This window comes from Cyprinodon variegatus, unplaced genomic scaffold (assembly GCF_000732505.1).
Source record: "Cyprinodon variegatus isolate N-32 unplaced genomic scaffold, C_variegatus-1.0 Scaffold402, whole genome shotgun sequence".
Lineage (NCBI taxonomy): Eukaryota > Metazoa > Chordata > Actinopteri > Cyprinodontiformes > Cyprinodontidae > Cyprinodon > Cyprinodon variegatus.
In genome coordinates, this window is record NW_015150855.1 from 415,650 (window position 1) to 429,002 (window position 13,353).

General features: G+C 40.9%; 1 protein-coding gene across 1 annotated transcript in view; it reads right to left on the bottom strand.

Annotated features, from left to right (window-relative positions):
• LOC107092972 (protein-methionine sulfoxide oxidase mical3a-like) overlaps positions 1-9,777 on the bottom strand; it is a 29,402-nt gene extending 19,625 nt beyond the window's left edge. Inside the window, exons 1-15 of the mRNA XM_015387732.1 lie at positions 9,567-9,777; positions 7,380-7,721; positions 6,006-6,213; positions 5,811-5,927; positions 5,539-5,640; positions 5,284-5,439; positions 5,108-5,208; positions 2,925-3,182; positions 2,720-2,835; positions 2,515-2,641; positions 2,350-2,443; positions 776-923; positions 498-694; positions 240-340; positions 99-161 (exon numbers count right to left, since the gene is read on the bottom strand). Coding sequence (XP_015243218.1) covers positions 99-161; positions 240-340; positions 498-694; positions 776-923; positions 2,350-2,443; positions 2,515-2,641; positions 2,720-2,835; positions 2,925-3,182; positions 5,108-5,208; positions 5,284-5,439; positions 5,539-5,640; positions 5,811-5,927; positions 6,006-6,213; positions 7,380-7,643 — 2,052 coding nt within the window. The 5' untranslated portion in view covers positions 7,644-7,721; positions 9,567-9,777. The remainder of the gene's footprint in view (positions 1-98; positions 162-239; positions 341-497; positions 695-775; positions 924-2,349; positions 2,444-2,514; positions 2,642-2,719; positions 2,836-2,924; positions 3,183-5,107; positions 5,209-5,283; positions 5,440-5,538; positions 5,641-5,810; positions 5,928-6,005; positions 6,214-7,379; positions 7,722-9,566) is intronic.
• Positions 9,778-13,353: the final 3,576 nt, after the last annotated feature.

Genomic DNA, 13,353 nt, shown 5'->3' on the forward strand with positions numbered 1-13,353 from the left:
GTGTATCATGTTTAGTTGGTCAGCTCAGTTCATCATTTCTGGACCAAGTTTAGTAGAAAGATATTTGTGAAAGGGAGTTACACCAAAGGAGCTCTGACCTCCTCAATTTCTCCACTTTCCTGACTCGATTTCCTCCTTTTGCCCAGAGCATCGCCACGCTCCTACAGACACAGCAGATCAGTACCAGCTTAAATCTGAGATAAAACCCAGCCAGCTTTAGAAGGATGAACAACTAATACCTTTGGGTTTCTCTTCCTGGAAGAACTGGTTCCCAGTCTGCTGAGGAGGGAAGCTGGAGTGATGAGAGCTGCTCTCAGATCAGCATTCTGACTCAGAGAGCCTGAAACAGACACCAACACTCGCTGCTTTAATAATCAGGACACAGACAGTTGTCTCCATGTCTTATAATCTTAAGATGACATGTTGACTAGATTCGTCTGATGCCCAGGACATGTCCTGTTTAACCTAAATGATATTGTTGCAGTGTGCAGTCTCACCAGCAGGGCGCAGCGATTCTTTATACACCTGGTAGAGCTGACTCAGGTACATCACCATAGAAAGAGAGTCTGGTTCTCCAACAGACGACATTTCTTCCACCGTCATCAGAGGAGAAATCCCAAACTCTTGCTCGGCCACGTCAAACGCAAGTTGGATGTTTTCCTCCACTGATGACTCGTCCAAACGGTCGTAGTCTCTGTTGTTGGACAAAGTTTGGGGTCAGAACACAAGCGGTCTGAACACGGATGCTTTGAAACATGAATCTGAGGTAAGTTACATCAGATCTGGTCGGCACCGATGGATAAGAGCACACAGGGCAAGGCCACTCTTCCAGGAAGTAGTCAGGTCACAAACGGTGACCCCTCTGTAACCGTGAGTCTGCTGCTGACACCAAGTCAACAGGTGATTGGACTGAGAGAAGGAATCTGTGCAGGAAAAATTAGAAGACCAATCGGATTAAGGATGGGACACTTTGAGGAAGAGGATCAGAGTTCTCTTATGATTCTGACACTGCAGAGATACATCTATGACCATTTACCAATTATTGTGGTCAGTTGAGACAAACAAAGAAAGAGGTTCATATGAGGAGTTAGGTTTATACAGCTAAAGTCTTTAACTATGTTCCGAATGACACCACACCATTAAGGCATCTTCTGTACCTAAACAGGTAAACAGTCCGAGATAGTAGCACAGAAAATAGGTGCTGCTGTTCTTTTTTATGAGTTGTAAGTCCAGGGAGAGGCCCAGAACTACTAGGCTTTGGCACAGTCACGGAGCCCCTTAAAGCTATAACCATTGTAGAATGACTATACCTTGTGTGGCGATACGCCTAGAACAAATTTGCGGAGAAAAAAACAACAGTAGTAACAGTTGACCCAGTTACAGTGACAGTCAAAGGCTAGAGGCTATTTGAGGGGGATCACAGACTAACGTCTCTGCCTCTCTACACCAAGGATGGAAATTCCACTTACTGAGGGCTGGAGATCTGATTGTTCCTTATGTTCCTAACAGAGCGCTCCGCTCTCAATCTGCTGGTTTACTAGTGGTTCCTAAATTCTAAAAGTTCTAAATTCTAAAAGTAGAATGGGAGGCAGATCTTTTAGTTATCAGGCTCCTCTCCTGTGGAACCAACTACCAGTTTTAGTCCATGAGGCAGACTTGTCTACTTTTAAGGTTAGGCTCAAATCTTTCCTTTTTAATAAAGCTTATACGTAGCTAGAGTGGCTCAGGTTAACCTGAGCTATCTCTATAGTTATGCTGCTATAGGTTAAGGCTTCTGGAGGTAATCTAAACCTGATCATTCTGCTTTATTCTATCTCTATTCTCCCACTCTGCAGAATCTGCTAATTCAATCTCCAACATTATGATCTCTCTGCTTTTTCTCATAGTAGCTTCACCTCATCTGTTCCTGTTTGGCTGTGACACCATCCTGGAGAGAAATATAAGCTGTGCTGCTGCCATCAACACCTTTGTTTATAGATGTTGGAGATCAGCCTGTTTTTCAGTGTAGTCCTGTTTCTGACTGTGACTGGCTGGATGTGCTCATGGGAGCTGGCTCGGAGCTTGACTCCATGGCTGTGTGTTTCCTGGATGTACATTCAGTTCCTCCAGAGTCCTCTCAATCATCCAATTACTTGATTTAGGTGTGTTGAACCAAAAAGAAAATCTAAAAGTTGCAGGATACCAGCCCTCAGGAACTGGCATTGCCCACTCCTTGCTCTACGCCATAAGGTGTAGGTAGAGGTTTTTTTGGGACACAGGATGAACATCGTTTCTATGGAGGTTTCATCCATGAACCAAAGAATGGACATGGGCACTTAGAGCTAGCAAGTCTCCTGAAAGCCAAGTTACCTTGTCTTAAAAGTCTGGGGGAAGGCAGCCGGGTAATCTCACTTTCACTCGTGTTTAGCCCCACCTCGTTGCCTGTGTTTACCAGGTGTCTCACCTGGAAACCAGAAGATTATCAACATAAAGTTTTCAGCATCAAAATTAGATCCCAGACGGTTCTGTGTTCACCTGAGCAGGTGTGACTGTCAGTGGGCTTATGTTTATGTATCTTGTCACTGGGTCTACTGTGAACAGATTGATGCTCTTCTGCATGTTCTCTGGAGTTGTCTGAGGGAGCAGACGGTACAAACTCTCCCTAGGTGAAGAGCATATTTAAATCATTTTTTAAAAATGTAAAAAGTAGGAAGTACTTCTTGAGTTTTGGTCTTCTTACCTTTCAGCCAGGACATCAAGAGGATCTGTACCCTGTGCCCAACTTCTTATCATCCAAGCTGAATCCAGAGCTGCTAGGAACCCCCGAGCTACACCCGTCCCCATCGGCCAAAAGGGCTGCAGACAAGGAAAAAGATCGGTCCAAACCTGCCCCATCCATTGGACCTCTGCATTTCTTGATCATGGCGAGAAGACACTTGTCTCACCTCCATCAGACTGTCTCCAACCAGTGTAACCAACAACTGGTGGCCGTGGCGTTGGCGAATCATGGCGGCGTTTTCCGAAGCGTACATGCAAGTAAAGTCAAACATGGCAACGTCCGGCTGACCATAATGGTTCATGGCGAAGTCCAAAATTGGCAGTTGGTGGTTGGTGGAAAAGTCTGCGGCCTCACGGGCATATGACTGCAAAGCTTCCTGGTCCACATTCCCTCGAGAAAGAAGCTGTGCAGTGTCTGCAAAGTCCTGACAGGGGACAGATCTTTTAAGCCGGGCATGCACTCTACGGTTTTTTCAATTGGTGCACACAGCTAAAGCTCAAACTGTATGAAGAAACTGCAGAGTTTAAAGTCATAGGGAAGCGGCTGTTTGAACAGTTGCAGTTCTGAATTCTCCCGAGTGGTGTCTGAGTTTAAACGAGTGAATAAAGTGAATGTGATTAAATTATCAATGGGGCAGGATGTTGTAGCGGTAGGCTGATTGACAGATGGCCGTTGATATATGATTGGCCAAATATAGGTGTTAAGGCTGACGTATAACTAACTCCCCTGCATAAGATAATGAAAAAAAACCCACAGATTTTAAGGCAGGATTTTTTTTGTTTATATATATGTTTAAGCCAGAATGATTTGAAATTTAAATAAGACTTCACTACGACTATAAAAGTTCAAAGCTCACGATGTATCTTCTCACAATGTGTGACCCGACTCTCTGATGCGATCTACCTGCTCAAACTGTATGTCTAAAAACCACTTCGGACTCAAGTCCGCAGTGAGATGGCGCTATTCAGACTCGTCTTTCCGGAAGTCAAAAGAGTAGAAGAGGAAAAAGACCGAAGTCAAGATGCCACCTATTAAATCTGAGACTCACTAGAGTGAAACGCACTGCCTTGGCAATTTATGCAATTTTGTGTGCCCTTTACCCCTGTACACTACAAGACGCATGACACATGATCAGGCTGAAAGTCGGCCCGATTGAAAAATTCTCGTACAACAGGAGAATCGGCCCGGAAAGGGCAAAACAATCGTACAGTGTATGCCGGGATTCAGACTTTCAAACCAAACCTCTGTTGATTACTTGGTTCCAGGTGGAATTTCAGACTGTATGGGTGGGTCCATTGCCTCTACAGTAAGTCTGTGAGTTTGTGAAAAGACACCAGGTGTGTGATTTACCTCACAGATAACTTCCTGTGTATCTAAGGGAGCTATTGACTAATAGACCAGAGGTATGTGATCGTTTTAACTGCAGAGGGACTTCGGGTGTGACAGTTACCTGTAGAGTGACTCACAGTACGGGTTTACGTTGTAGAACAACTACTTATAGAAATGTTAAAAGGCAGATGACTTTGACATTCATTTAGGGATTGGTTTTCATTCCATTGTTGTTACAAGCAAATAATAATAGCAAATAATAATAAAGTTTTGTAAATAGAACTTTAAAAAAAGAAAAACATTTTATTAAAAAAGAGGTTTAAAGAGTAATTTTGCTATTCCCTCAGAAGTTATTTCAATTTTTTTGTTTCCATTATCATTTTTCCTCAAATATTTTTCACACAAAATAAATATTTTATTTTTCCAATTTTTTTTTACAGATTTTATATTTGCAATTTCTTTTTTCTTCCCAAATTTCAATTTTCAAATTGTGTTTAACAGATCAAAATTTCTTCATATAAAGCTTATTGCAAATGCTTGATCTTGACCAATAAAAATGTTGCTAACATTCATGCAAAACAATTGAAATGTGTTTTTGGTTCCTCACTCCAGAGGGAATCCCGCCCCCTATATGTGAGGAGAACGGGATCTGGAAAATTCAAATGAAAAGAATTCAATTTGTAAGGCTCAGCCTGTAAAGCAGAATAGAGAAAATAGAAATACAAAAACTTGGGAAAAATAAAATCTGAAAAATATATTTGAAAAAAACCCCCAAAACATTGAAAAAGAAAAATCTGAAAAAAAACAGACTTCTTATAAAGTGACCACAGGTGAGTGGTTTACTCGCAGGGTTTCTCCAAGTATTTCTGTTACTCTTGCTATGAGTTCAGGGGGAATTAGTACCTGTGAGGCGAGTAAAGCCTGGTTTCCAGTTAGTCGCTTTCACAAATACCTGTGATGTGTAGCATAAATCCATGTATGACCATTACCTGACAGAGTCACTTAAGGTGTTTCTCTTACCTGTAAAATGACTCCTTTGTCCAACAGACTCTGCTTCTTTGCAGTCATAACAAAGTAATGAGTGTCATCCTTGTAGTACACAATGTTTTCCAGGTCAATACCTGAAACCAGGTGCTGATGTTAGAATGAACTTCACACCAGGAGTCTCTGTAAGAGCTGCCAGGGGAAAGACAAACCAGTTTCCTGCCGCAGCTCTTGAAAGAACCTCTGGTTGAAGATGAACGCCACTCCGCTGATCTCCTCCACTTTGGCCTCTGCTGAGGTGTTTCTGTTTTTAAAGTTGGCTGTGATGGCGATGGCCAGCTTCCCCCTAAACTCTTTCCGCTTGAAACCTAATCACACAGAGAAATCCTTCTGGTCTGAAATTTCTACTAATCGAATACTGAATGTACACCTCTGGATGAGAAGGATAAGCAGGACTGTTCTCAAACCTGGCAATGTGTTTCTGCGTCCATCTGCTCCAATGATGACGTCAAACTCCAGCTGACTGACTGGGTGGGACTTTGGACTCACCTCCATCCTCCAGCCCTCCTCTAGACATGGAGACATTTGGGATTATAAATCAGTTTGGGTTAACAAGATGACTTGAGCTTCAACCCTTTAAGTTTAAACATTGCAACTATTATTTGTAGCTTCATTTTATCAAAAAATGTAGGGTGTGTCCAGTGTCCTGCCCAAAACCCTCTTTCCCTCATGCTCTTACTTTTTTTGTGCTGGTCCTCTGGTGGCTCCACCAGCTGTTTAAACTCCACACTGACATGCACTTCCGCCCCAAGAAGCAAGGCAACCTTCAGCAAAACCAACTGCAGCTGGCGGATACCTGCAAACAAGAGACAGGTGGCACTGACTCTATAATCCACCTTGTTTCATCAGCTGAATAAACTGATCAAAGACTTACTGATGTGGTCGATAGAACTGGCACAGAACTTTCCATAGAACTTTTTGGCCCCAAGGCCCCGCAGATCATAGATAGTGAACGGCCAAAGGTGGAGAACGTTGTTCCTAGAAAATGAGTCCCTTTTCTCAAGGACCACGACCCGGGCTCCCATGAAGCACAGCTCCACTGCTGTCCTCAGACCACAGGGCCCGGCCCCAATGATTACACACTGACCAATCAGAGGGGAGAGAAGCTGACAAATCAGAAACAGTTTATCTAAAGTGCAACATTACAGGAAAAAAAAAGAACCTAGCTCCATTTGAATTGGGCCAGTCAGTAAGGACACAAAGGCAAGGCAAAGGGCATTAGCAGTTGCCATGATTGGTGCTGTCCAAATAGTGCTAGCAGTAAGGAAGAAAGGATTAAGAGGAAAAAGGATGCTTCCTATCATAGTTCTTTTAGCATAGATTCCTCCAGATGTTGTATCTGCCACCTCTATACAGACAACCATAATCCTTTGGGTGACAGGAAATATAAGCAAGGCCCACCTCACCAAGTTTCACAAAGGGTGTGTTCGATTTCAGGGACCGCGTCCTTCAAGGATCCGGTCTCCTGGGACTGGGTCCTTCAAAAACTGTTATAATAAGCAGGTCCGAAGAGTTTAGCTATGGAATTTAAACTGGTCCAGTCTTCCCTGACTCTAACTGCCCCTCATTCAGTGTGGGCTCTGTCGCCCAGCAACACTGAGAGTTGACACACAAAACAGGCAAAGAATGAATACTGAACTTCTCACTATTCTTCTGTGTCGCAGTACCATTGTCGCGAATATCCCAACAATGCAGGGATATTGAAATCTGGGCTTAAATGTCAGCCAAACCCATTTTCACAGGGATAAATGAAAGCCTTTCAATAAGCAAAACATTAAGGGCCACATATCTGACTCAATAACTATTTAAAACCAAAGCGTACTTCAATAGCTTCATCCTTCAGTTCTAGAGGGGAGCCGTAGCCAATGGGAAACCTCTGGTCTAGCCTCATGACATTATCTGGAGTGTTTGGGCTCTTTCGTCTGTTTTTATCTGTACTTAAATGCACATACTTTGTCTGCACTACATATTTTGGACTTTGTAATGGAGAGCTTCAGCCATTTGTTAGATTTGTGTATCTATATTTGTAGTATTTCTCCTAGAGGCCGTAGTCCCAATTTGACATTTGACATTTAAAAACATGCATGTGTGTTTCCATAATGAGGATTGTTAGTAAGGCTAAAGGCTGTCTGGATTTAGCAGGGCAAACTGGGGTTGAGCTTAAGTGAGGTTATAGCTACAATTTGCCCGATTCAAAAGGAACAACCGTAGCTTGGAAGCAGAGCCATCTTGTTTGATAAAGACTTACTGTCATGTTGCTGCAGACCCGGCCATTTTGGTACTCCGGCTGGGCTGCCCTCCGGTCCAGTTTGGCCCACAGAGCATTGGCCTTCCAGTAGTTGAGCCGCCGTTTGATTGGTTGGTAGAGAGGCTTTTCGGTGGTAATGCGATCCAGCTGTAGGTGTTCACACAGCTGGCTAAAGCAGCGCAGTGCTGCTCTGCAGGTTGATGCAGCCACAAACTCATCAAAAAGCTCCTGGGCTCGGCATTCTGGATAAGACTCATCTTCCATGGCAAACCCCCAAAGTTGCTGGGCATCATGAAAAGGCTGTCATCTTCTGATGCGCCACTGTTCCACTTCTGACATCAGCTGGAAGGTAAGGAAATACATTCACTCTTTAAATCTCTAGACTTTTGGTAAAGGGTCTTCATAGTTTCGGTGTCAGGTCTTCACATGGACATTGTCAGGTATTTACAGGTTAATTGTCTGGTCTTCACGTGGTTATTGTTAGGTCTTCACAGGGTCATTGTCAGGTTTTCACAGGTTCGTTGTGTGGTCTTCACATGGTCATAGTCAGGTATTCAAAGGTTCATTGTCAGGTCTTCACGTGGACATTGTCAGGTACTCACAGATTCATTTTTAGGTCTTCACATGGGCATTGTCAGGTCTTCACATGGACATTGTCAGGTATTCACAGGTTCATTGTCAGGTCTTCACATTGACATTGTCAGGTATTCATAGGTTCGTTGTAAGGTCTTCACATGGACATTCTCAGGTATTTGCAGGTTTATTGTCAGGTCTTCACATGGTCATTGTCAGGTATTCACAGGTTTATTGTCAGGTTTTCACAGGTTCGTTGCCTGGTCTTCACATGGTCATTGTCAAGTTTTCACAGGTTCGTTGTCTGGTCTTCACATGGTCATTGTCAGGTATTCACAGGTTCATTTTCAGGTATTCACAGGTTCATTGTCTGGTCTTCACATGGTCATTGTCAGGTCTTCACATGAATATTGTCTGGTCTTCACATGGTCATTGTCAGGTCTTCACATGGTCATTGTCAGGTCTTCACATGGGCATTGTCAGGTATTTACAGGTTCATTGTCAGGTATTCACAGGGTCATTTTCTGGTCTCCCCAGAATTTTCTTCCTTTCAGTTCTTACGTGGTCTTCATTAGATCCGCTTAGATACTCTATCAGGTCTTCTTAGATACTCTATCAGGTCCAGGTTCTTAGATTTATTGTAATTTCTTCACAGCCCTATTTTGTCTTCACATGGTCTTTGTCAGAACTTAGAAAGGTCATGTTAGGGTCTTTTTCAGGTCTTCATGTAGTTTTAGTTTTCTTGTAGTTTTATTTCCACTGTCTTTGTCAGGTCTTCTCCACAGGGTTGTAGTCAGGCCCTCACCGGGTCTTTGTCGTCAAGGCTTCACTGACATATAAAAACAGTGGGTCCCACCTCAACACTTTATGAAACATTACAGTTCACAGATGTTAGTATGAACCTTCGGCACTGGAGTGGTGCGCTCATAAAATGTCTCCCTTTGAAATGGTGAATAGCATGTAGTAAAAAGTACAAAAGATTATCTTTAGAAACCCAGCTCTTTTAAGAAACCACAACACCGAATAAACTTTAGCTTAGTGACTTATTCTCAGTATAACTACAGATGTTTCTATGTTAGGTCTCAAACGTTTGTCAGAGAAAAACTGAGAAGAACCAGCATCATGGAACCCATCAGAAAAAAACAGAAGGGAAGCCGTGGCTCAGTTCGAAGCAGGGTCAAGTTCTGAAAATCTCCCAACTTTTCCCACAGTTGTTTAAACATGGAGAGAAGATAGACCTGTCATTTGAAACATGGTGGTGTCAGCATCACCACCACCATAGCCTGGGGTGAAGGGCCACTTAGAGATCTTTAGGTCACAGCAGTTTCAGATATTATAGTGGCCTAGTCAAAGTCCAGACCTAATTCCAGCTAATATACTTAGAAATAACTTGAAAACTAATGTTTGCAGGTGTTCTCCATCACATCTGATAAAGCTGGAGCTGGTTAGAAAAATACAATTTAGTCTCAAGCTGTTTACATTTCGTAGAGTTGAACACTGAAATACCTACAGCTAAAAGGATACTCCACAAAGATACCATGAAAAGTAGAAGAGTGTAAATACTTGTACAACACTTCATTGTTTAGATGTGTTAATTCTCAGCTTTAGTCTTACTTGAGCATTCCCAGAGGAACAAGTTCAGATTCCAGGTCTATGGAGGAACTGGTGCTGTCTAGCTGGATGTCAGGTATCTTCTGCCATGTTTTAAAGTTCCCCTTAAAAAAAGCAATTTTCTACAGATTTTGCTCGAGAATGAACTTCTTCCAACTGATCAATAACTCCAAACGTAGAGAGACAACATCCAAACATCCCCCTGAGACACTAAGACATCTCAAGAAAAGTCTAGATCGCTCCAGAAAAATAACCTGAAGATTTTCCAATGAATGGAACAGATAATGCTTTCCTCTCTACTCAGATCGTCACATGACAAACAAAGACGACCACACACAGAGCTGACCCGTCCGTACCAGCCACCAACTCACAACGACTATCTGTGTGTTGGTCATCACCAGGACAGGACCAGAGACGCATATGAACCCTGACCCTGGTGATCCAGATCTGATCCTCACAGGATCAAACCTGCAGACAGTCAATGTTAACCTTTTGAAGTCAGGTGAAGAATAATCTCTTCATGTTGTCTGCAGAATCATCTTTTGTAAACACCTTTATAACCAGTTTGAGCTCTAATACAATACTCAGACATCATCTCATCTTTGGAAACATAAATACGTTAAAGCTGTCAATTCATCCTTAACATTGAATTAACATTTGAATAAAGATGATCTGCAAATATCTGGGTGTCAACCTTTAAAAAGTGAAAATGAGTGAAATGTACTCACTTGTCAGAGTCTCTGACTGTCTGCAATGCATCTCAGACTGCTGCTGCTCACTGCCAACAGTTAATCCATCCTAATCACACACAGACACACCAGCCCTTAGAATAACATTAGTTCTCACAAGCCAGACACCATGCGGGAGATCAGCGGGTGGGGTCAGACTACGTTAGCTCCGCCCATTTGTGTCAAACTGGGACCTAATTCTGATCTGACTTAACAAGCTTAAGAAGAGCACAGCAGCAACCCCAACTTATGTTTACCTGGGATGTAGTAAGGCGAGAAATGGTGAGAACAAGTCTAACAGCGCAGTACCAGGATGGTCTCAAGCCAATAAGGATTATAGCCAATCAGGGCGAGTCTCTCAGTTAATTTTTGCTCCTGTTCAGTACAAAAAATATTCCTACACCTGGTCAATTTAGTTTTTTTGAAGGTTTTCCTCAGCCCAAATTTGTGTTATTATTATTTGATCAATTCTTATTAACATTCATTCAAAAATATGCCGTAAAACTTTTACAACGTTCTCGACAATCAGCGTAGAAACCCTATATTTTAATCGGGTTTAAGGTGCTATTCTAGCGTTTGACCACTAGATGGGAGTAAAGGTGCCTCAGCGTTACCAGCCCAGGTTTTTTTTTCTTTTTTACTTTATTGAATTAAAAAAAAAACATCAATTGTCAAGTAGGTATCTCCCCTTTTCATTGTTACAAAAAAAGAGATAATAACAGTTATATACCGGAGATCAACTTAACTTGTGCAAGGCAACAGAAATAATAAATAAATAAACAGGCAGTATTATTACAACCAATTGAAACATACAAAACCAATCTCCAAAAGTATAACTACATAAAGAATATGTAGGTTTTAAAATCCACACTTAACCAATTAAAAGAGACTCATTCTGCAACAAGACAGTTCCTTGCATCATGTTAACCTTAGCATTTTGTTGAGTCATAAAACTAGAAATTGTGACGTGTCACTACATGGTTGGTGTATGTGTCCATATTTGTCGGCTAACAGAGATAAAGATGAATAGAAGATTTTGAGTTGTTTTCAAAACTTATTAATGAAGGTTTTTTATTTTTCTATTTACATACATGTATATAATCTCTTTCCATACTCATGGCAATATTGACCATATCAGATAAATCCTTCGCAATGTCATTCTTGTATGTTAATATTTGATTTATCTCAGAAGGTGTTATATTATCTATTTTTTTACTTAACCAAATATGCAAGTTCTGCCAAAAGCAACCGGTGACACGATTAGAAGAGATGTTCAATAGTTTCAGGCTCTTCAAGGTGAAATACGGAGGCATCCACCTCAAATCCAAATCTTTTCTTAAGAGTTTCTGCTGTTGGATAATAACTATTAATAAGTGTATATTGTATTTCTTTTACCTTTGGTGGAATTGGCCATTTTAAATATTTAAAATATTTTTCAATGTTACCTGAATCAATTTTTCTGTCATTCGAATAAAATTATGGAAGGTTTTACATTTATAGGTCGTCCCTATTAAATTATTGCCACCAGCCTAATTTGTTTTTACAGAAAATTTGAAACGGCTGCATTTCGATACGAACCACATAGAGCAATCACTATGTATGATTTTAGTCTAATATGTAACTTGTCAATATTTACGAACTGTCTTCAATAAAACAAAAAAAGTTTTTAGTAAATCTCTTTTAAAGTTTAGTGAAAATCTTAGTGAATTTTTACAAGAAGCTAAACTTAGTTAAGAAAAAACAGTCTAAATAAATACATTTAGATACTACATTTAACCTAATAAATACATTTAAATTCAAAAATAACATTTAGTTTTCTGGTTGTACACTTTCCGTACCTCATGGTGGCGGTAGAGAGTCTTAACGCTGCTTGCCAAACGTCATTAGACGCGTTGCTTCAAAGGCAGCAGGTTAAAAAACAGAGAGGAAGAACATAAACCATTTGTTATTAAAACATTCAGTGGCTGAACTCTTGTCTTTAGGAAACCTGATCGAAACCGGCATTAGATAACAACAAACCGGTAAAAATAAACATTATTTGGATTGTATAAATTTTCCTGCGTCATTCCAACATTCTGAGTTCTACCGGCTTCCGTAGCGCTGTGTGTTGCAGCGTGGCTTCTTTGCCTTTTGGATCGGAACCATGAGTCGAAACTACAACGATGAGCTGCAGTTTCTGGAGAAAACGGGCCGAACCAGCTGGCGGATCAAAAAGGGTTTTGTTCCCAACATGCAGGTGAGAAAGCTCGGTTCCGACCAACTGGGAGACCTGCTGGAACCAAACTGGGCTCCAGGGTTCTGCTGGGTCCATACAAGTCTCAAGAACCAAGCCGAAATAATGAGGATTAAAACAGAAAGACAGTCTTAAAAGTTGATGTACTTGAATAAGTCTGTTTCTCCTCATTTTGATCTAATAAATGTAAAATATAACTAAAAAACAACGGGGTACGGTTCTGTTTGAGCTGACAGCTGCTTAAGCAATTAAAAGGCTAGTTTGAAGGTTTGTTTTAAAACAAAATATTTAATAACCAAACTGTTTGGATCAGGAGCTTTTATCAGCTTTCTAAAAATCACTAGTTTATCTCTACAGATCCATATTTAGAAACTCTGGATCTGATCTGAATCACTGACCAAAGTACTATAAAAAAAATGTCATTAATATAGAATAATTATTTATGCAATTCAATAACTGAAACTCAAAATATTAAAGATCAATTTGGAAAACACTCATATAATCAAAGTGTTCACTTCAGTTAATGAAGAGGACTATGGCTCAAAGCTATTGACAACATAGTCAACATAGTGGAAGGAAAAAGTGTGATGGATGACCATGCTCAAGCAAGAGATATAAGGGCTGCTAAGAGCTGCTTTAAAGTCGTAGGGAAATCATATTTGAATTTCAAATCATTCTGGCTTAAACATGTATGTAAATGTACTCTTTGTCAGACCATATTGTCCCAAAAGTGAGAAAATTTCTATAAAAAAAAAATCCCGTCTTAAAATCTGTGTTTTTCTTCCCGTTATCTTCTGCAGGCCAGTTAGTTATACGTCAGCTTGAACAC